We start from the raw sequence: 20,879 nt of genomic DNA on the forward strand, positions 1-20,879 counted from the left end.
TGCCAGATAAGGCTTTGGGAACAATCCTGATTAGGAAGGAAGGTTTACAAATAGAGCTTTGAGCAATGCAGTATATTTGCAGTTAATTAATCTAAGTCTAACATACCTTAACTAAGGCACAGAATAATGCATGCTGATATAAATATTAATGCCAAGATTTTTCAGAGTTCGAACCTGGTGCTTATTAAAACAATCCACAATGACTCTAATTTCACATTCTACAGGAGAATATGATATCATGAGGGAGTCTGAACTCTTAATTAGCCATGATTTAAAGAGCACTAGAAAAGAAACCGAGGCAAGTCCTGGTTGTAGAAAGTCAGTCACACACTAGCAAAGACAGAGAGAGAAGCTGCACCAGACAGAAATTATATTTAGACATGCAGTATAAACAAGGCTTCCTTGCAGTTTTAGACAGATGCTGTGTTTGGAGATGATCAGTTGCGCTCTCCAATATGCTGTCTCCAATACATGACCGTATATATTTTTTTGCAATAACAGTAATGTGGTCTTGATCTGAAAACAACTTCTAAGCCTTATTTTATGCAACCAAATAGGCCCATTCACTTAATGTGCTAAAAGATAATCAATATGCACAGGTATGGGCAGTATGGGACCTAAACCATGGTCTTATTCCCTGTAATTTAAACTGATTTTTCTTATAATTATTTCATCAAATAAGACTTCAAAATAGCAATACAATTTCATCCCGTATTCCAAAGATAGGCAGATGTACATGTGTTTTGGGCTGCATGCTATGATTTAGCTGTTATAGGCCTAACTTCTATGATCAACTTAAAAGAAATATAGATGAAAACAACTACCTACTGCAACTCTCCACTGTCATTTTCCAAGCAATAAAAATGTCACCATCTTCCTTCCCTTGTTTAGAAGCCACAGTTTAAAGGCATTTGGTGATTTCATAATGATCTGAGCAATGTGGCATACACCAAGGTAAACCTGCAGTAAAATTTACTCTCTTCATCCAATACTCTGAAGAGTCATGATGAGTCATTCAAGTATTGGTCTTTGCAAATGACAGACCACAAGCCAAACACTGCTTTTGGACAGGCATCCCACATGGGCACAGCAATGTCCTGCAGAAGCTGCCGGAACAGGGCCTCATATCCAGACAAGAACCATCTGTATTCTCCTTTCACTTCCATTTCTTTCCAGTTCTACTGCTCTTCCAGTTGCCTAGGGGGCAAGGGGATAACTAACGGTTTGGCAATCTCTCTGCTTTCTATGAGATGACTCTTGGAAAGCCCAAGAAATGATGGTGACGTAAGTCTCTTGAAGAGAAATTAAATGTCAGGCAAGGAACCCTAAATGGCTAACTTCTCCTGCCATTCTCCTGCAGAGTGTTCTTTGCTGACCCACTAGACTCTCAAATACTGTAGTACATGTATGTTCCACAGCTAGATTTGACATTTGCCATTCAAAATATTATTAACATTTGATGGACCAATGTAACTAGATCTATGCTTTTATGGAAAACTCTAAATGTCAGTGTTTGATGCCAGTGCATGCCAGCAGAAAACTGCTTTTTCACTTGAGCTCCCAGCTGAAAAATGTGGCACAGTTTCACAAAAAAGTCTCCCCGGGTTTATCTGATAGATAATGAAAGGGGCTACAGCAAAACCTGAATTTTCAGGTCAGGTTTCTTTTACATGAAAGCCCAAACCCACTGAATGAAATTTCAGCTGCATTCCTAGAAATTTGCAGTGATTCAGGCTCCAGAGAACAAACACTCCACTGTTTCTTCCATAGAGCTCTTGTTCAAAATATCTTTTCCCATGCTGAGATGCTAAATTCATGTGAATGTGAATATATAGTGCTAGATTCACTACCCAATAGGTATCAAGTGACTTACATTTCATAGGTAAAGTATAATCCCTTTGCACAGTTTGTTAACAACTGCTAATAGTTAAACAATCTAGCGGATGTTTTAACATAAGGTATGGATAGCTTAATGTCTCAGAAGAAAATTTAACCCATGTGGTGCAGAACTTGATATGATCTTGAGTCGAAACAGGAGGTTTCAGGGTTGAATTGACACTGCCATCTTGTGCACTTTGTCATATGCAGTGAGTTCTGCAAACAAAATGCACTCATTTGCACATCTGACATTAAAATGCATGTCAGAGAAAAATCACCTTTCGGGTGGCTTTTGAAGTCTGCCTTTGACAAGTTTTGCCCATTTTAAAAACAACAACAGCAACGAATTGTGAAGGCCACGAGCGACAAACACTTGCATAGTACATAGTTTTCTCTTGACACAGTTCCATCATCAGTATCACTGCTCCTTTGCCAGAAGGTTTGTGCCTGTGGATGGCATGGAATCATGCATGCCCTAAGGCACAACCTGCTAACCTGCAACTAAGTCTTCTATGGGTTACAACACTACAAATCATTAATAAAATGTTACCAGTACTAAGAAGGGGGAAACTATGCTAGAACACTGCTATTGATAGTGGTATTCTGTGTGTATACAGGACCTACCTAATGCTTTCTTTGTTAAAGCATGAAAAAGCCATGTAAATATAACAAGTGGGCATGTAACTGCACCCATCTATCCTGATACCAAATGCTACAGCAGACAGAGCAAGAGAAAATACAGCAGCATGAGACATGGCCGTCAGTGCTGGCATTGCAGTTGATCATCAGCATCCTAAGATTAACTGGGACAGTCAACTCAAAGCATGAATTGTTAAAGTTCAGCAAAATAGCAGCATGAGAATATCACTTATAGTTTGTAGCATGACAAAACTTGTCCTATTATAATAAAGATAAATGAGGGAGAAGGGAAGCTTTTCCTCCCCTGTATTTGTGATATTGCAAGTTGTCAAGAACGTTTGCATGAAGTGTTCCTTTCCCATTGCTTCCAGAAGACTCCCTTTTCTCAGTAAGCAGCAAAATCACCGGGAAATCCTGTGAATACAATGGCACCACCTACCATCATGGTGAAATGTTTGTGGCAGAAGGGCTTTTCCAAAACAGGCAAGCAAACCAGTGTGCCCAGTGCAGCTGCTCAGTAAGTAACATAATTTGACAGAGCCCTGCTCTGTGCTTCATTTCTCCTTTTTAGAAGACATGACACTGAAATATAAGCAATACGTAGCAAAGGCTGCAAATTAAGAATCAATGCTGAAACTCATGAGAGTCCTCAGAGCCAGTCTGCAGCACTTGGTAAATGCCAGGCTACCTCTTACTCAAACCCAGTGGACAAAGCTTACCCTGTCAAGTATCTGCCATAAGTGAGCACACAGTGCAGAGGCAGCAGGTAAAATATTGCTACTTGGCATATATAGAATATTTCACTTCAACCTGACTGGAAAATGTATCACTAAGCCACTGACTGAATTCATTTGGACTAAGCTGTAAGTAAAGAGCCCCACAGGCTGGGAGTGGACAGCTCTGTAAACAGGCACTGGGCCACAGAGCCATTCCTGAGATGTCACCAATTCAAATCTAGTATATTGGAGCAGTCACCCAGTGACTCTTCAGAACCAGTGTCTGAACCAAAACATCCCTCTCAATCCAACCAGCTCTTCAGTATCAAGTATTGGCAACTCTGGACCTCCTCTGATCAAATCATCATCATATTCTACATTAACTACAAATTTAACAGGCCAAGTACTGAACAGAGTTTATGACATTTAGTTATTGCTAAGCTATTCCTCCGGTTCAATGGTAAGACACAACTGAGGGAGAGCAGGGGTGAGAATTTACACTGGGTGATTTTAGTACCAACAATGTCAGGTACATTTTCAGCCTACAATAATTGCAGTTCTTCTACCCACCCACTTTTACCTCTTCCTTTTTTGCCCTGTTTTATTAAAGAAAGGGACCTTCCTCTGTGCAACAACAAATTTTCAAAAGCTATTCAGACTTTTCATTGGTCTGATATTCTGCTTTTGCATACTAGAGTGGCATTTATGTAAACACACGTACTAGATTTAAGCATGTCCATAAAAAATGCCTATACAGTACCAGAAGAATCAATGACTACTCCTAAATTCTCCTTGTGTTTTACTGGCAGGAAGGAAATGTGTACTGTGGGTTGAAGACTTGTCCCAAATTAACTTGCTCTTTCCCAGTTTCTGTTCCGGAGTCCTGCTGTCCAGTGTGCAGAGGTAAGTTCCAGTACCATCACAGAAGGACAGGCTCTGAATTTACTCCTTCCCCCGTCAGAGCCCTGTCTGTGCACCAGCACTGCCACTTAACGACACTATCTGCAAGTTTCCCATGTACTTACAATCCAATGCATGTTGGGAAATTAAACCTCAAATTCCAGCAGGGTAACTTTGCTGCTTTTGTTTTCCTAAGTTGAAACAAGGAGAGAGTGCACTGATGATAAAGTTGCATCCCCGTAACAAGGTAAATCAAGGCTCCAAATGATGTATTGAAATAGCTACCATTGCTCTGGGTAGAAAAGCTTTGCAATAAAAGAGGAGCTTCTATCTGACAGGTTACCAGACCTGCTCAAATTATGCAAGACACAAGAATTTCAATTCAGAGGGTAAGGCCTATTACTCCAGTTTAAATTAGGTGTCAATCTGTACTTGGGTGACTTCAGTATTTTACTAGCAATTGCATTTTAGATCTTGTACACACAGGGAACTTAACCGTAGGAGTCTTCCCAGCCTTTCTGAATGTCTAAACGTAAATGCCTGTCTAAATGTCTGGAAATTTCTAAATGTATTTTATCTCACTATTAGTATTGTGGCATTTGAATCACCACTTCTAGGATATTTAAGTACCTGTAGCCAGTTCTCAAAGATGCAGATAAGCACCTAAAGGTACCTGTGGTTTTCAGAAGTACCACTTTAATGAGATCAGTGATGCCAGGCTGGTTTGAAAAACTCTCCTGCTTGCACCTTTGTGCAGCTATACCCTTTTGAGATGCTGCTTGCGTGAACTTAGTACTATTGCATAGTAAAAATAAGGAGTGTTATATTGTCGGTTGTATAATTTTGCCTCTGATGCTACAGTTGTGAAACACACACTAGCATAGTCCCACAGCCCCTGTCCTAAGGAGTTTACTCAGTACACATGCTGGACCAAAAGCTCTGAGCAGTGAAGGGGCTGAGCCAAAAAGAGGGTACTTCAGAGTGCATCAGTGCTTAATAATGCAGCATGATGCAGGGATAGTACAGCACACTTTGAAGGAACAAGTTCCTGGATAGAAGCTGTGTAGTCATGTCAGTGCAGCAAGCTGTCTGAGCTACTTAACCTGAGGAGATGCAGTGGTAATTAACTTAAGTGTGGCACCAGGTAGGACCTGAACTAATCTATCAGCAGGGCAATGCTGTGTGCTGCCTAAATACATCAGCTCAGTCAGAGCAAGGATGAGGAACTCTATGCAGTACTCCTTTGCATGGAGATTGTTCCTCATTCTTTGCTGCTCTGCCATGTTACTCCACAGTATCTTTATAAATCTTGAAACATTTTGCCAGGTGAACTGCTTATGAAGCTTTCTGATCTCAAGCACGCAAGGTGATAGTCCTGGCTTCCCAGAGTGAAATTTAGTGATATACTGTTTTAAATTTAATACATTAACAGTTAATTAAAGTAAATCCTTGCTAATCATCTGATTCCTGGTATCTGTGCCCTTATAGTTATTTGAGCTGTATTTGAAACCAACCTCTTCCAGTTACAAAAATCAAACTGACTTTCAAAGTATGAAGTATCAGACATAGCTATGCTGTAAACTAGCCTTATACTGGAGAAATCAGTCACTTCAGCCAGAGAGAGTCACTAATGAGAACCAAGTTCATTAGAATTGCCATATGAGAGGTGAGATTAAATTGGATTATGCAGTAGAGACGACCTCCACTGATGCAGGGGTTTTTTAATGTATTCTACTGTCTATTGCTCTTATTTTAAAATGTTAAAGTGATCATTTATCTCATAATCAACTTTGTCCTTTTCAATATGGCATAAGCTGTTTTATCTCCCCTCTGTGATTCTTATGAAATGCAAACCTAAACAAAATGTTTGCATCAAGATATAGCACAGCCTATGGGGAGGAAACTGAGAGTCAGTTTCTGCTTCCTGCATGGCCAAATGTATTAACATAATACATTAAAATTTGCTGATTTTCCTATTCATTCCTCTACTACTGACTAGAGAAGGCTCCAAGCGCTATGGTTCAGATGCTGATTTATGTCAGGATCCAACTTCCCCTTAAAGGGAAAGTTCTCATAAACTGCAGAGAGGATAAAATGCTAATACATGGTATGCACTAAGGTAGTGGATCCATGATGAATCTGACTGAGTTAAATCTGGATGAGTTAACTGCAGAACTGGAGGCATACCTGCATCAGCACCATGACTTTCCCAAGCCAATATCACACACTACTACTGCTGCAGCAGCTATCCTGCTTTGAGGACCCAAGCCCATGATCTGTGCCATTAATGTAAGGCTCCTGATGTGGTGGTACTGCTCTGCATTCCAGTGTAATGCTTGGCGCATCTAGAGCTAGGCTTTGAGCCACTAGCAAAGCAGTCTTATCTGTACCTGCATCTGAATTCCAAGGCTGGGATAAATTCCAAGCTCAGCTCCACACTAAATGATTTCTCCTGTTCTTGTACAAGATTTCCAAGAATCAGGTATCAGTTCAAGTTCCGTGGCTTGTCTTATCAAGGAACACCTCTAAATACATCTCTAAAAACTTCTTAAAGCCACATTCTCTCTCTAGCCTGAACTCATTTTTCCCTGCTATAATTTCCACCACAGCTTATGCTTAGTTATGTTTGTATTTATGAAGTTGTCTTTACAAAGAAAACAGCTGGACACTACTCCTGAACAGAAACTGAGGGTTTCTTTTTCTTTCCAACCTTCCTTTCCATGAATCACGTTTGGCTCCACAAGTCCCTCACACTGACTCTTAAAAGCATTCATTACTTCTGCATCACAAATCACAAGTGCTCTAGCAGAACCTTTTCTCTTTTAAAAGACAAGTCAGAATGTCCTTTCTTTGTTATGAGTGTCCTTAGTGCTATGAGCCTTATTCTGTAGTACTTTTATTGGCCTGATTCAAAAAAGCAGTGCTGAACATTTTATACTCTCTACATGCAAACATAGGATCCTATGAGGTTAGATGGGATCCAGTCTTAGTGGGCCAACTTCTCCTACATCCTGCCGTAACTCATTGCATGTGCCTGGCTTCCTGGAAGAGTTGCTGTTTTGTGTCTAATGAGTCAGGCACTGAGCATGGCCATCACTTCTACTTATGAAACAGTCTACCTTTGACACACAGGTGAAAGCACCTCCCCAGTTTGTAATCATACCTGGGGGTGAATTGTGGCTTAGCAATTTTTATTAAATGAAGCATAAATAAGAGGGAAAAAACAACCATATACATATGGGGACAGGAAATTTGCAGGAAAAAATATGGCTTACTTTTTCTTGATATATATAATACAATGTTATTTATTAATGGCTACACTTCAGGATTCAATTCTCAGTCAAGTTACATGTCAGTTGAGCAACAGTAATTGTGCTTGTGGGTTCCCTCAGCCCACAGCAGATATAAGGTCACACAATTTAGCCTTTCTCTGTGAGCTAAGCTAAGTCATGTCTCCTCACCTTTGCCTGAGATCACACAGCAAATGGTTGCTGGAAATTACCTTGCCCATAGCGTATTGTTAAGATGCATAAATCTGATAGTGAATCTTCATCCTGAGTTTGCATGGTGTTTGGGAAGGGATATTCCTTTTGGTCTCTGTAGAATCTAGTACAATAAATTCAGACTACAGACTGACACTTCTACACACTGATGCAACCTCCACCCTAAATTTAGCTGTAAAGCTGGATGAGACTTTTCCTTTACGTATCTCCCAAGGTGTTGCACAATTACTCCCCTAACTGATACTGCTCTGCTTCATGTACAGGAGATGGAGAATTATCATGGGAACATTCCGACGGAGATATCTTCCGGCAGCCAGCCAACAGGGAAGCCGTAAGTGTGACCTACAATTTAAAGACATAGTTTCCTGCTGTTCTGTGCATGTCAGCATATTGGGGAAAAATGAGAAAAGGATGATAACAGGTCTGAATATCTATTGCTTCATCCTGGGTTCTGTGAATCTACCCAAAATAGGTTTCTTCCACTTCTGCAAACCCCTTAATAAACTCAACCTGAATTCATGAATAACGCCGAATTATAAACTCCCATGAGCTCCTGTGGGCTCTGGATTTGGTCTTTGTTTGCTATGCAAGCATCACTTTTAAATTATAATTGCAAACACTTACTTCCCAGTTGACATATACACATGTATATATTTACTTTAGGGGATTCACTGTCTCTGGGGCTAAGAGTATCCATTAACAACTTACTCCTCAAGAGATTATTTTTATAACAGCATTTGGAGAGAATATGAAGAGCTTTTAAGCATTAGGTGCACTACCTAAATACATGAACCAACAGGTCTTTGGATCAGTGAGAAGAATCTTGACTTATAAAATAACTGCTGTAATATACACTACTCCTTCATGCCCATGGGTATTTTGGAAGATAATTCTCTGAAAACAACCAGTGTTTTTGCCCTAGAAAACCCGCTGCACACTAGTATTACTACTACTACTACCACCACCACTTTCCTTTGCAAATAAAATGAGACCTCCTGGTCTGTAACACAGATTTTAGTATGGTTCTGCTCAGTCTGTGCAAAGCTAACCCTGGCCTTGCATGAGAGTTTAAAGCTGCAAGCAAACACAAAGCTGGGCAGTCGTTCTGGACATGGTCTGCCACTGATGCCCTAGTAGAAAGCAATTTTGATGAGGAAAACTAGACAGGCTTACAATTCTTCTCACCTAACCTTAAAGTAGAGTAGACAACAGTAAAGTAGATATCTAGCTCTGAACACCATTTTTAATACATGGAGCAAAATAGGCCCTTCTAGGTTGTGATTCATCTCCTCATGATACAGAGATCCACAACAGGTCAGGTTCTAAAATTGCCTCTCTGTCCTTTGACTTGATTAGAGACTTCAGATGACCGACTTAGATAAAGACACCTACACTGACATATATGTCTGGTGAGATGAGTTACAACTGCATATGTGTAGATGACTTCATTACCACGTTAACTATCTGCAAAACCTGAATGGCCTTTATTTAGTATGGTGCCATTCATTGCATTTAATAATGTTTGATGATAGTGGCAACACTCTCGTTGCCTGTGTTAAGCTTCTAGTACAGCGTCTTTCCCCATGTTCATTGGAATGAGACATTCACTTTCCTGCTCTCTTTCTGTCTCCAGAGACACTCATACCATCGCTCCCACTATGACCTGTCACCCAGCTCTGCGAGGCAGGTAGTCAACATTCCACGATTTCCCAATGCCAGGAGTAACCGGGGAGTCCTACCGGATCCCCAGCAAGCTTCAGGAACAATAGTACAAATCGTCATCAACAACAAGCACAAGCACGGACGAGGTAAAGACAAGTACTTCTTATAGTATTACTCTGGGTCAGGAATCAATCACATTCTCAACATAGGCAGCAGAATCTTGGAAATTCACACTGGTATCAAGAGACCCAATGCAAATCAGGGAGACAAAAAGCAATAAACTATTAAGGATACAAAATCAGCTCTTGACTGAGATCAGTTGTGTCTACACATGCAACAGTGCGTTTCACTCTGGAAAGGCACCACACTATCATGTTGCTCTCTGAATTACTTTGTGGGATTGTGCTATGTCATTCTGAGAACTTATGCAGTGGTTACCAGGGAAGTGAGCGCTTTGTGCAGTAAAGGAGACCACGATGCCTTTAGATTCACTAACTTGTTCACACAGTGATTTGTCCAGTAGAAAATTGTTCGTGGTTATTTTCTTTACACCGTCTCTCCTATTTTGTAACTTCACTAGCTGCAAACAGCGTATGTTTAAACTGCCCCACAAATCTCAGACCATAAAGCTTGCCATAGTATCAAGAGGTTTCCCGCCTCCAAAGCTTAGCAAATTATTCTTAAGAAAGACAATATAATGACTTCCCCCACCTTAAGCTAGTTGTCTGAGACAGTGAGATGCAATGGGTGCTTTTCCTCCTCCACGACTAATACTAGAGGCAGAGCAGGCAATTAGCCTGTAGTGGATGCGTGAGCTGTAAGAGGCAAAGTCAACCAAGGTAATGAATCTCACTCTAAGAATCCTTTAGTGCCTTCTGATAATATAATATAGGACATATTACATTATGGGGACAGCAGAACTTAGAGCCCATATGGCAAACCTTATCCAAGCATGACTAAGCCATATTCCTGCCGCATTACAGGAAGAACAAAAATAGAGGGAAAATATCAATTCTCCAGTTAGTGGGACAGCAGGTTTTGTACAATAAAAAGGGTGGGATGCTCAATTCCCCCAGTGGGTGTACCTCAGTGAACAGAGGTCTGCAGGAACAGGCCTAAGAAGCCATAAAAGGAATAGCTGTAAGAACGCATGTTCAGAAGGGCATCTATCCACAAATGCCAGTCCATATACACTTAGAAACTACCCACAAAGAGTTAAAAGCCCTTGTAGTAGAGCCAGCTAATCGTTTAAGGTATTAACTAACAGAAGGAATGTTGGCCATAGGATCTTTATTATCCACCTGAACAAGCATGAAAAAACATTCAGATCATGCCAGTGTTTTGTGCTGAATCTAGGAGCAGGAATCTCCATGCAGTGCAATATCTTTGACATGTAATTCACACATGAAGACATCATCAAAGCAATTTCTAACTGATTTGTTTCAGCAAATAAAGAGCATACAGACGAATAGCATATTTCTGGATGCAGTATATAGTAACTGCCGCAACTTCAGACACTCACTGCCTGGAGAGTGTCTGAGAGATCCCCATGAAGGAAACAGGAATGCTGACCATATATTTTCTTTTGTTCTTGTGCAGTTAACAAGTGTTTTATTAATTAATGCACATGCCCCCTGAGATGCATTTAAGCAAGTTAAAAGATAAACACACAACAACTATCCTGACATGCAAATACTGTGCAGTTGCATGGATACAGATTTATCATTCTAAATATGAAGAGCACTAAAAACAGGGCATCAGGGAACTAGAAGTTATTTGCCATATTTTGGCTTCTACTGGAGGCTTCATCTGCTACCTCAGAGTAATTATTTAACTGTTCTGTGCCAAACAAACCATTAAAACAGAGAGAATATGTATCTACACAATGTCATGTATTATCCCTTCCCCTGTCACGGAGAAATCATGAAATATTTATGTCCATAAAGGATCTGGAGAACTCTAGCTGGTAAAAAAAACTCCATATAAGCATAAATATAATTAATAATATAGTATTTCAGCATGTGAGAAGCCTGCTGAGCAGCTGAGTACTTAGCAGTTTTGTCATTTATAGTTTTTTCTCCCATGTTCTTAGCATACAGATAACACTTTATTTGCTTTTATTTGAGAAACAAAACTGTTTCCTACCTCTAGAATAAAAACCTGTCTTAAGAAAGAGTTAAAAAGTAGCAAATTATAAACCAAATGATAGCATAACCCTATGAAAGACAATACATTACAAAAAAGACTCCCCATAAATCTCAGTAACTCAGTAAAGTATAAGCCAGTTGGTCACATCTGTTACCAGTTAGATGTAAATTTCAGATTACAGATAAAAATTAAATTGCTTTTGAAAGTTACAGGCAAAATAGGAACATATTTTACAAATAAAAGCATTAATAAAAATGATGGCATATTAGAAGAATTGGAAATATTTACAACATATCCCAGCTTCACTTCAGTTGCTTTTAGAAATCAGGCAGTGCCCTTTCTTTCACCTTGTTAGGATTAGTTTGCATTTTTCTTTGTGTTTATAAAATATTTAAAAAGAAAGAAGCAAGGTTTATAGGACAAATGCAGACATGGTGTAAAGTGATATAATTCCTATTAACTGCCGGGTGACCCAAACTGGCTTCCACCAGGCATGGATTTTTCCACTCTCCTTGTGTCAGCAGTATTTCTCTGTCTCCCAAGGGCACTGATGAATAAATGTTCTGAGGTGCTTAGATGCTATTGGAATGAAATTTCAGTCCCATATGCATCCTTTCATGTTAATGTTTCCTTGTGATTCCAAAAGCCAAATGTCTCTATATACCTATAGACATATATATTTCCACAAAGGACATTAAACTTCATTTTGCAACATTCCCTTGCTTTGTTCTATGTGTTGTGTAGCAGGAACTCTCATGCAAAAGCAATAAAAGGCTCAGGTGGCACTAATCCATCCTGCTGATAGCACGGCTCTCGCTGCAAAAGCCATGTTCAGCTAATGGTAAGAAAAGTTGTGCAGATGACTCAGTAGCAAATGTCATGATCCTGTCATCTGCAGATTCAGTTCTAGAAGGCAGAGCCAGTGTAGCACGCTGTGTCCTGTGTGTGGACCGAGATTAGGAGGGGAAGGAGGAGTGAGTTTTATAAGCTGGTTAATGATGCACAACTGAAATGTGTGCACTGGAGAGGAGCTAGTCAAATACTTGACTCGGCCACCTTCACTGTTCTCCTCAAAACAGTGATGGACACCACTGTCAGCAGAGTTGCAATCAAGGCAAAACTGCTCAGAAAAGGGTGATCGCAGGCTCAGGCTCATTTTAAGTAGCGAAACTCCAAGTTAAAGTTAACAAGCAGAGAAATGGGCCAGAGACACTAACAAATTATGCATAGAGACACCGCTTTAAAGAAATGTGCATGAATCAATGAATATTCATAGAGAGGTAGCCAATGAACATACCTTTTCCAGTTGTACTTTTTCTTCCTTTTCTTTTCTTTTGTAGTTTGTGTTTCAAATGGCAAAACGTACTCACATGGTGAATCTTGGCATCCTAATCTCCGGGCCTTTGGAATCGTAGAGTGCGTGTTGTGCACCTGCAACATCACCAAACAAGAATGTAAGAAAATTCATTGTCCAGAACAATATCCCTGCAAATACCCTCAGAAAGTAGAAGGAAAATGCTGTAAAGTCTGTCCAGGTAAAACAAAGTTGATCACAGACCACCTTTTTGCTGTGCATGTTAAGGGGCTTGGTTCAAACCTTCTGGTCACAATAAGATCTAATGAAAATAGCAATAGCTGTGCCCATTGTTCTAATGTGTGTGCAGAGGTCTCCATGTGAGAAAGGCGGAGCTGCCTGGCCAGCCCTGCTCTTCCCTGCTGTTCCTCAAATGGGGGTGCTTGCTGCTTGGGGCACGTATGTTCTGCTCAGTCACTGCCTTTCTCTCTACTGTTAGCATGACTTCCTGACACTCATTTCCAAAGAAAGTACACAGAAAGCTCATTACTGTCAAAAGACTCTCCCATCCTTCCCCCACTCCAGTGCCCACAGAACCTTCAAATCATTTTCTAACTCGTGAAATTTGCATGGAGATAGTATCATTTCTCTTTTTTAAAGTGTACCAGAAGGATTCAAAATCTGATTATAAATTGATTGGTGTCAGTTATGTAACTTAATCCTTAAAATAAATACTAACTTATCACAAATTTAGCATTGTTTCTATGCTGCACTAATGATTAAACTTATGTAGACATTACTGGCTAAAATCAATGCCTACAACTAGTGAAAAATCTGCTAATATGAATCTGCTGATGGTCTGCCAAATGACCAGCCATGTTGCATATGATATAAAGGGTAAAGGAATGTCCAGTTCCCTTCTGTGCCTTTAAACTTCTTTTCTAATCTGTATGGCCCATTTCTATGTTTGTTTGGTGATGCATTGGGCAGAAATACTCTGAGGAAATGAGTTGTTCAGTCATACATAGAAATCCTTCATAGAAAGCACACTTCCCATTTTCTCTTGCTAGCCTTGCTTACTGGCAAAAAGGACGATGCAGTGGCAGTAGGCAGGCAGGAGGTGTGTATCTACATCCTTTTGGATACTTGTGAATCAGAGAGCCACAGCTTTTATTGGGCTTGTTTGAGATGAGAACAGTCAGCTGGCTAACGGGCTTCAATAGAAAATTTAATAGCAAAAAGAAAGTTACTGTCTTTTTCTTTGAGATTCTATGTGCCAATTTTTAAGAAAGCTGAACCTCTTCTTGCAGTCTGTCTTGTATGTATGGAGATGTATTAGTTATTAGGTTTTTTCCACAAACAGAAGTCCGAGTTTCTGAGTTGCATCATCTCTCTTACATTCTTGTCCAACATCCAATTACCAACAGAATAATTACAATTTCTACTTATATGCTCTACAACTTTACGAGGTGGGCAAGAGATAACATGCACTGTGGCTAGCTCAGGCTTGCACTGGCCAGCTGGCTGCTGCCAACCAAAATGCAAACCTTGTAGGTTCTACCTGCCCTTTTCCTCAGCAAAGCATTGATTTGGGTGTCTTCACTCTGTCCAACCACCAATTTTCATTTATTTATTTATTTTATCACCTCTGAGACTGCTACCATTATTTCAAATATGCTTGAAAAGTGGACAATAGGTTCAAAAATTGTGAGGAGTCTCACAGACCACATGGTTTTACACAGCTCATTTCCTTATGAAACTGGATTATAAATATGAATATTACCTTGCCACCATAGACAGGCTGTCAGAACCTAGCAGAATAGAACACTATTAAATGTCTGGGGCTTAGCTGGAGATGGATTTGAGTGGCCATACAAGTAAAAATTCTACTTTTAAACTAAACCTGCTCGGCTACCGGTGCCAAGTAAGTTCTGGAGGACTTGATTACAGCTGTAGTATTTGTTTTGGGCTTTTTTTAAACAGAAGAAGTGCCAAGTCAAACCTTTGACAGCAAAGATTACTTCTGTGGGAAAGAGACATTTCCCGTCTATGAATCCATTTTCACAGAGGAAGGAGAAACCATCAGAAAAATTGCAGTAGAGACTGAAAAGCCACCTCAAATAGAAATACATGTGTGGACAATTAGAAAAGGTGAGTTGAGCAAGTTCTTTAAACAGTGTATCATCTTCCATTAAAATCCCAGGACAATTTACAAATCCAAGCATCTTGAGCCTGCTGTTCTTCTGGCTATTTAGGATATCCCTATTACAGACACTTCCAACATACTCAAGTCTTGCTGTACAAAAACCATTAATAACAAACAAAACTCTAGTTCTCTAAACTCCTACCCTTCATTGTGAGCCAAAGCACAATGACAAACAGGTTGTCAGTAATACCGTGTGTAATTTATTGCAGAGAAATACGTAGTAGGGTTTGAACGCAGTGCCTGGAGGTTCTTATTTAGGATGGACCAAAAAGCTTTCCATTGAAATCAGTCTGCCCTGTCTGCCTTAGTGGTGCTACACCCATGACGGTCTAGCATACCGGCAAAAAATGTGTTAAGGATGGAAACAGTATCTTTTACCAGACTAACTAGTAAAAATAGAAAAAAATAGAAAAGCATTCAGAAGCCCAAGCACTTCTGCAAATCCTGAACTTTTAGTATAATAAAAATTATCTCCAGCCTCCTAAAAATCCTATCTACTTAATCTACTTTAAGCAAAAAGCAGGTGATCGTCATAGGAAACCCTCATATAGTGCAGCCCTTTACAGAGAAATGATGCATGTCTAGAATGCACTTTAAAGCACAAAGCTCAAAGTCTGAGCAGAAAGGAAGTCACAGACGATCGGACAGTGAATAGCTACCGTGTGTGTTCAGGAAGCCACAAAGCCTTGTGATGATTTGACCGTGATGTTACCTGCTAGCTCATGACAGGCAAAATGGTATCTGACTGCAAAATGATACTGTTTTTCTCCAAGACACTGGGATTTGGGCTTCTGTTATAGTCTTACATTTACTCATTCTAAGGAAGGGTTCAGCTATGTTGGAAAAGAATTGGCTAATTCTCACACCCCTCATAAACTCTCCGCAATTGTATATCCACAGAAGGGGAGTAGCAAAAAACCGGGGGTGGCAGACAGAATAAAAAAGAATGGGCTGAAAATCCACGTAGTTGGTAAAGATTATTTCACAAGGTGACTCAATGTGGCAGTAACTCTACATAAAGGCAGGACAGCAACCCAGGTTTAAAACAATAGCTACATTTCCAGTAACACGCACTTCTCATTTCTTTGCTGAAGGGATTCTGCGTCACTTCTATGTTGAAAAAGTGTCCAAGAGAGAATTTGAAGAACTTCCTTACTTCAAGCAGATAACAAGGACAACCCCTAGTAAGTAAAATTTTGACCTCTTCAAATTTCTTTTCTTCATATAATCATAGCCTTGAAAAACCACTCTTTTTTACTCAACACAGTCAAACAGATGTACTAATTTTTCCTCCAGTACATGGCTCCAATATTTTAGAAGTTTAGGTTTAAATAATCAAAATACAGCAATTTAAAATATAGCTACATATAACAGTAGTTCATGTGCATGCTGTCTTATTCTCCTGTATTTTGATAAAATTTGATAAAATACAGGATAGGCTGTTTTCTGCCCATACTACCGTAAGTCTGAAAAACAGCTGATGTCAGCACAGCAGCACAACTTGGATTTATTTAAGTTAACATGTCAAGTTACCCCAATTTTTTAGAAAGTCATTCATAAGGGAAAAAATTCAGAGATGATTCAAGGAGTTCTCCTACATACACATACATTTGAAAGAAGCCTTTCCTATGTTCTTAACAATATCTTCATTATTAAAATCTGTCTTTTGAAAGGACATGTAATTCTTTTATCACTCTTGATTCAATTTCTTTTTTGTATTTCATCCAGCTTGTGATATGAAACTTAATTTGATAGTTGAATTAAGGTATAGACATTTTTAGTTCCCAGATCTTTTGCATTACAAGTTGTCATTTTTTCTGAGGTCTCTAATTAGGCAAGGAAGTATTTTTCCCACAAACAATATATTCTTGATAATACAGGCTTAGTGAGAAGCGGACACCCTTTCATATAAAAAGTTTCCTAATTTTTTGCTGTCAGCCTTCCATAAGTTTGTCATTGTTATTTGTAATACAGTATTCTAGTTACCAGGACAGCAGGCATTTCTATTAACATTATCAAAAATGTATAGAAATATTAATATCCAGCAAACACAGTTGGTGTTACTCACAGGTAGGCACAGTTCACGGTGTGTAAAACACTTTTAGACTTGTTGCTTCCCAACTTTTAAATACTTTGGTTTGCCATTAGAGTTAAATTTTTACATCACTCTGTCATAAAGCAGAGTATCCAACGTCATAAATGGTTGAATAAATAGGGTCAACTTACATTACTACTTAATTAAAGAAAGGAATAATATTCTGGTCCTTGTTTATTATTTTTAACAAAGTTATTTTGCATGGAATATGTTACGTGATTGTAAGATACTCTGAATATTTTCCATGGGAGGATTGGACATTCTCTCTTTGACCATTGTGAATCAGTTGGTCTAGAGAATGCTTGTAAATGTCTTCAAAGTTCCCTATGCCCTTTTCTAAGTCAGTATCTGTCTCCTTTGTATTTTTGTTTTCAGGCCAGTGGAAAATATTTAGCGAGGGAGAAGCTCAGATCAGCCAAATGTGTGAAAACAGAGTGTGCAGGACTGAGCTCGAGGATTTGGTAAAGGTTTTGTACCTTGAAAAGTCTGAAAAGGGTCACTGTTAAGGGAGACAGCACTGGAGGGAGAAACACAAGAAAACTTATGAAAACTTGGATCTGCAGCTGGACTGCAGGCTTATTTTGCTTAAGTCAACAGTTGCCCTAAAACCCAAAACTATAATGCAGTAATTATTCACATCATGCACAGCAAATTTGCTGCTTTATGTGTAGTGGTCTGTGTCAACCGTTCAAATATCTCCTCCAAAAGACTAGGAGGCTCTGTATTACTGGTGGGAGAAGGAGAAAGAGAGACTGTACTTTCCCAGAGTTGCATTTCTTTACAAGTTACAAAGAGAAAACAGAACATTTTTATTATTATTATTTGGCAAGTTATTCAAACTAATGAAAAGAAGGACACCTAATAAATGTGCAGGAGCTATGGAGAGCATTATTTCCTGTGCTAAGTTTATACCATTTCTGGTGTTGAAATGACTCATGGATTTTTTTTAGTAGTGGAGGAAAAATACAAATGATACAATACTTGTGTTGGAGACATAAAAAACAGATTTAAACTAACAAACTCCTAAGCAGCCTGCCTTTGGGATGATGTCTTGTAGTTGAGCAAACTGAGTCCATAAACTGAACAGCAGGTGTTAGTGGCAATCACTGTATTTTTGTAGCAATTTGAGCAAATGTTCGCTTTTAAGTGGTTTTCACTGTTTCCTCCACCCACTTCTCTAAAAAATGTAAAGTGTTAGCTCCCTATCACAGCCCTAATAACTTCATTCTTCTGGGCCCTATTAACACATGGTCTTGGCTGATAAACTGCCTTCTAAAGTGACTGCCAGAAGGTGGTCAAGTACTTGCCCTACTTTCAAAACACCTAGAGGGTTAAAACTCCTGATTAGTAACTCCTTAAGAGTTGTGACAGTGCTTAATTTATTTCTTCCAATTTGTTACAAACCTAATCTTCTGCATTTTTCTGAGAGTAACCTCTCAATTCTCACACTTCAAGGACAGCTCTCTCCCATGACAAACACCAAACAGCTACAGCAGGCCTCTAGAACACAGCAGTTCTGTGGAAACTGTTACCTTTGTGAAAAACAAATCTGAGAGATTCTGTTAAATTTAGTATAGCGTGTCTACAGTGTGTTTAAGAAAGGTGGCTCTCATCTGTAGAAAAGTGTAATTTAAAAAATGTTTTCTCTGAAGAGTCACTAAAATACTGCACTGCCTCATGGCTGCAATGTTGGATTAAATCCCAAGAAGCAAGTGACTCTGCCTGCTTTTGCTCCCATTTTCTACTCCACAAGCAGACAGGAATACTGCTGTTCAAACACACGCTAGGAAACAAAGCTTTATGGAAATGGTGTGAGCCAGGGGCTGGGTCTTCACAGGGAGTGAAATCAACATTGACAGCAAGGATTTTGAGGTTTGTCATTCTGCCAGCGACAGCACTCCAGGGTGTACCCATTTCTAAAGCGACGAAGGTGGGGCAGAGTTCAGTGCTGAATGCCAAAAGCCCATTTCAGGCAGAGCTTCACCATCCTGAGGGGATCCTTGTCTTGAGCAGCAAACCCTGGCAGCCTCCCTCTGCAATGCAGGCCTCAGGGCCAGGCTTCTTCGTGCCGCCCCGGTCCTGCCTGTGCTGCCCGCAGCGTCGGGAGGAGTGTAATGCAGGGCTTCTCAACGAAGAGGAGCAAGTGAGGAGAACAGACATGAAGGTGAAAGAAAGGCTGAAGGGAATTAGGAGAATACATATAGGGTGATCTCAGGTCCTTAGCAATCTTGCCTACATATAACCACCCCGTTGTCCCTAGGCCTCGGCAGAGAGCAGATAATATTTAGCAATACTTCCCTCCCTGCCAAGCGCTCAACATGGTCCACTGCATAACAGGAAAACACGCTAAAAAGGGAGCTCCTCCAGCAACCGTGTGGATTTGCAAGAACGAAATACTCTCACCTGGTATCAGTAAGAACCACGGGGGTTTCTTTCCAAGCCTCCCTGGGCTGCAGGGAAATCCCCCGGGGCCCCTCCGCGGCCGCAGGGCCGTCCCTGCCGGGGGCCTGGCGCGCCTCCCCCCTCCTCCTGCCCGGCCCTCGGTGTGGCAGGGCTGTTCCTCACGCGTTGTCCCTCACCCCTCGCCGCCCGCCTTGCCCTTTCCTCAACACGCCTTCCCCTCGCCGAGGGGCTCGGCTGTGCCCTGCGCTGGGGGAACCGGCCGGAACCGGCCGGAACCGGCTGGAACCGGCTGTGTCCGGCACGGGGCAGCCCCTCGGCTCTCCTCAGAGGGGAGCCTGCCGCCCCGCTGCCAGCGCCTGCGCGCCGGCACCTGGTAGCACAGATACCCTGCCATAGCGCAGCCTTAATTAGCCCCCGGCCATTAGAAGTCCTGTATCACTGTTCATTAAAGGGAGAGCTAAGGGAACTGTCCCACCACCTTTCCACGGGACTGTAGCCTCTGCCTCCATAAATCCTGTCCTGGTGTTTGAAAGGGGTGTAGCGGATCCTAACTGAGGTCCTAAGACCTCACTGCACCAGAGGTTACTGCCGCGTGACTGCAGAAGCAGCAGTCTGGCATCAGCAACAGCCACTGCACGTGGCACCTACTGGGTTGAAATGTGCTGCAGAAGTGCAAAATTGTATTATAAATCTAACAGCTCACGAATTAACCTTATCGTTGCTTTGGTGAAGGCACTGTAAGGAAGAGGTTCTGAGGAACTGTAGCGAGCTGGTGGGAAGACCAGCAGTTGATTTCTCACCTCACAGGCATCATCTGTCTGTAGCAGTAGCTGGTGGAAAAAGACTAAGTGGAAAGTGTACAGCGTTTGTAATTTTTTTTTTTAAGAAGAAGGCAACCTGCTTTTTGTATTTGTGACAGGACAGGTGGAATCCAGATTGTGTATTTATTTTATAATAAACACTTTTTAAGAGAAGCAAAAAAAACCCCATAAGCATCATTTAGTAAAATGCAGTCTTGCATTTTTCCAGTTTCTGGTCACTTAAGACAACAAAATACACAGTTATATTTTTCATTCTCTTCATGGGACATATGTCCGTTATGGTATTATTTATGTACTTGTTGTATCACTTTGACCTGGTTTGATAAATTAATAAACTCTGAAGTTGATAACAAAACAAGACGTTTTGTGTATGACGCTGTTTGGTCAGGATGTCTGGTTTCAGTTCCCTGTTTGCAGACCTGCTGTCGCCACCTCAGAGAAAGCCTGAACCCGTGCGCCCGGCTGGGTGCAGTGCATGGCTGCCTGCTGTGGAGTCAGGTACAGAGCGATGGAAGAGTCAGATTCAAGACTTAGACTGCTAGACGGGGTGCAAAGTAAGGCTTCAGCACTCACCCGCATCCTTAACACTTCAAGTATGAGCTTGAACCACATGG

General features: G+C 40.6%; 1 protein-coding gene across 3 annotated transcripts in view; it reads left to right on the forward strand.

Moving 5' to 3' along the window:
- Positions 1–20,623, forward strand: part of CHRDL1 (chordin like 1) — a 45,332-nt gene extending 24,709 nt beyond the window's left edge. The window contains exons 5-12 of one of the 3 annotated variants that reach the window (XM_052813843.1): positions 2,889–3,034; positions 4,043–4,136; positions 7,900–7,967; positions 9,270–9,444; positions 12,787–12,981; positions 14,727–14,891; positions 16,041–16,130; positions 17,417–20,623. In XM_052813843.1, coding sequence (XP_052669803.1) covers positions 2,889–3,034; positions 4,043–4,136; positions 7,900–7,967; positions 9,270–9,444; positions 12,787–12,981; positions 14,727–14,891; positions 16,041–16,130; positions 17,417–17,547 — 1,064 coding nt within the window. In that variant the 3' untranslated portion in view covers positions 17,548–20,623. Of the gene's footprint in view, positions 1–2,888; positions 3,035–4,042; positions 4,137–7,899; positions 7,968–9,269; positions 9,445–12,786; positions 12,982–14,723; positions 14,892–16,040; positions 16,131–17,416 lie in introns of all 3 variants that reach the window. The other 2 variants (XM_052813845.1, XM_052813842.1) reach the window with 2 other exon arrangements.
- Positions 20,624–20,879: the final 256 nt, after the last annotated feature.

Source organism: Harpia harpyja, chromosome 18 (assembly GCF_026419915.1).
Source record: "Harpia harpyja isolate bHarHar1 chromosome 18, bHarHar1 primary haplotype, whole genome shotgun sequence".
Classification (NCBI taxonomy): Eukaryota; Metazoa; Chordata; class Aves; order Accipitriformes; family Accipitridae; genus Harpia; species Harpia harpyja.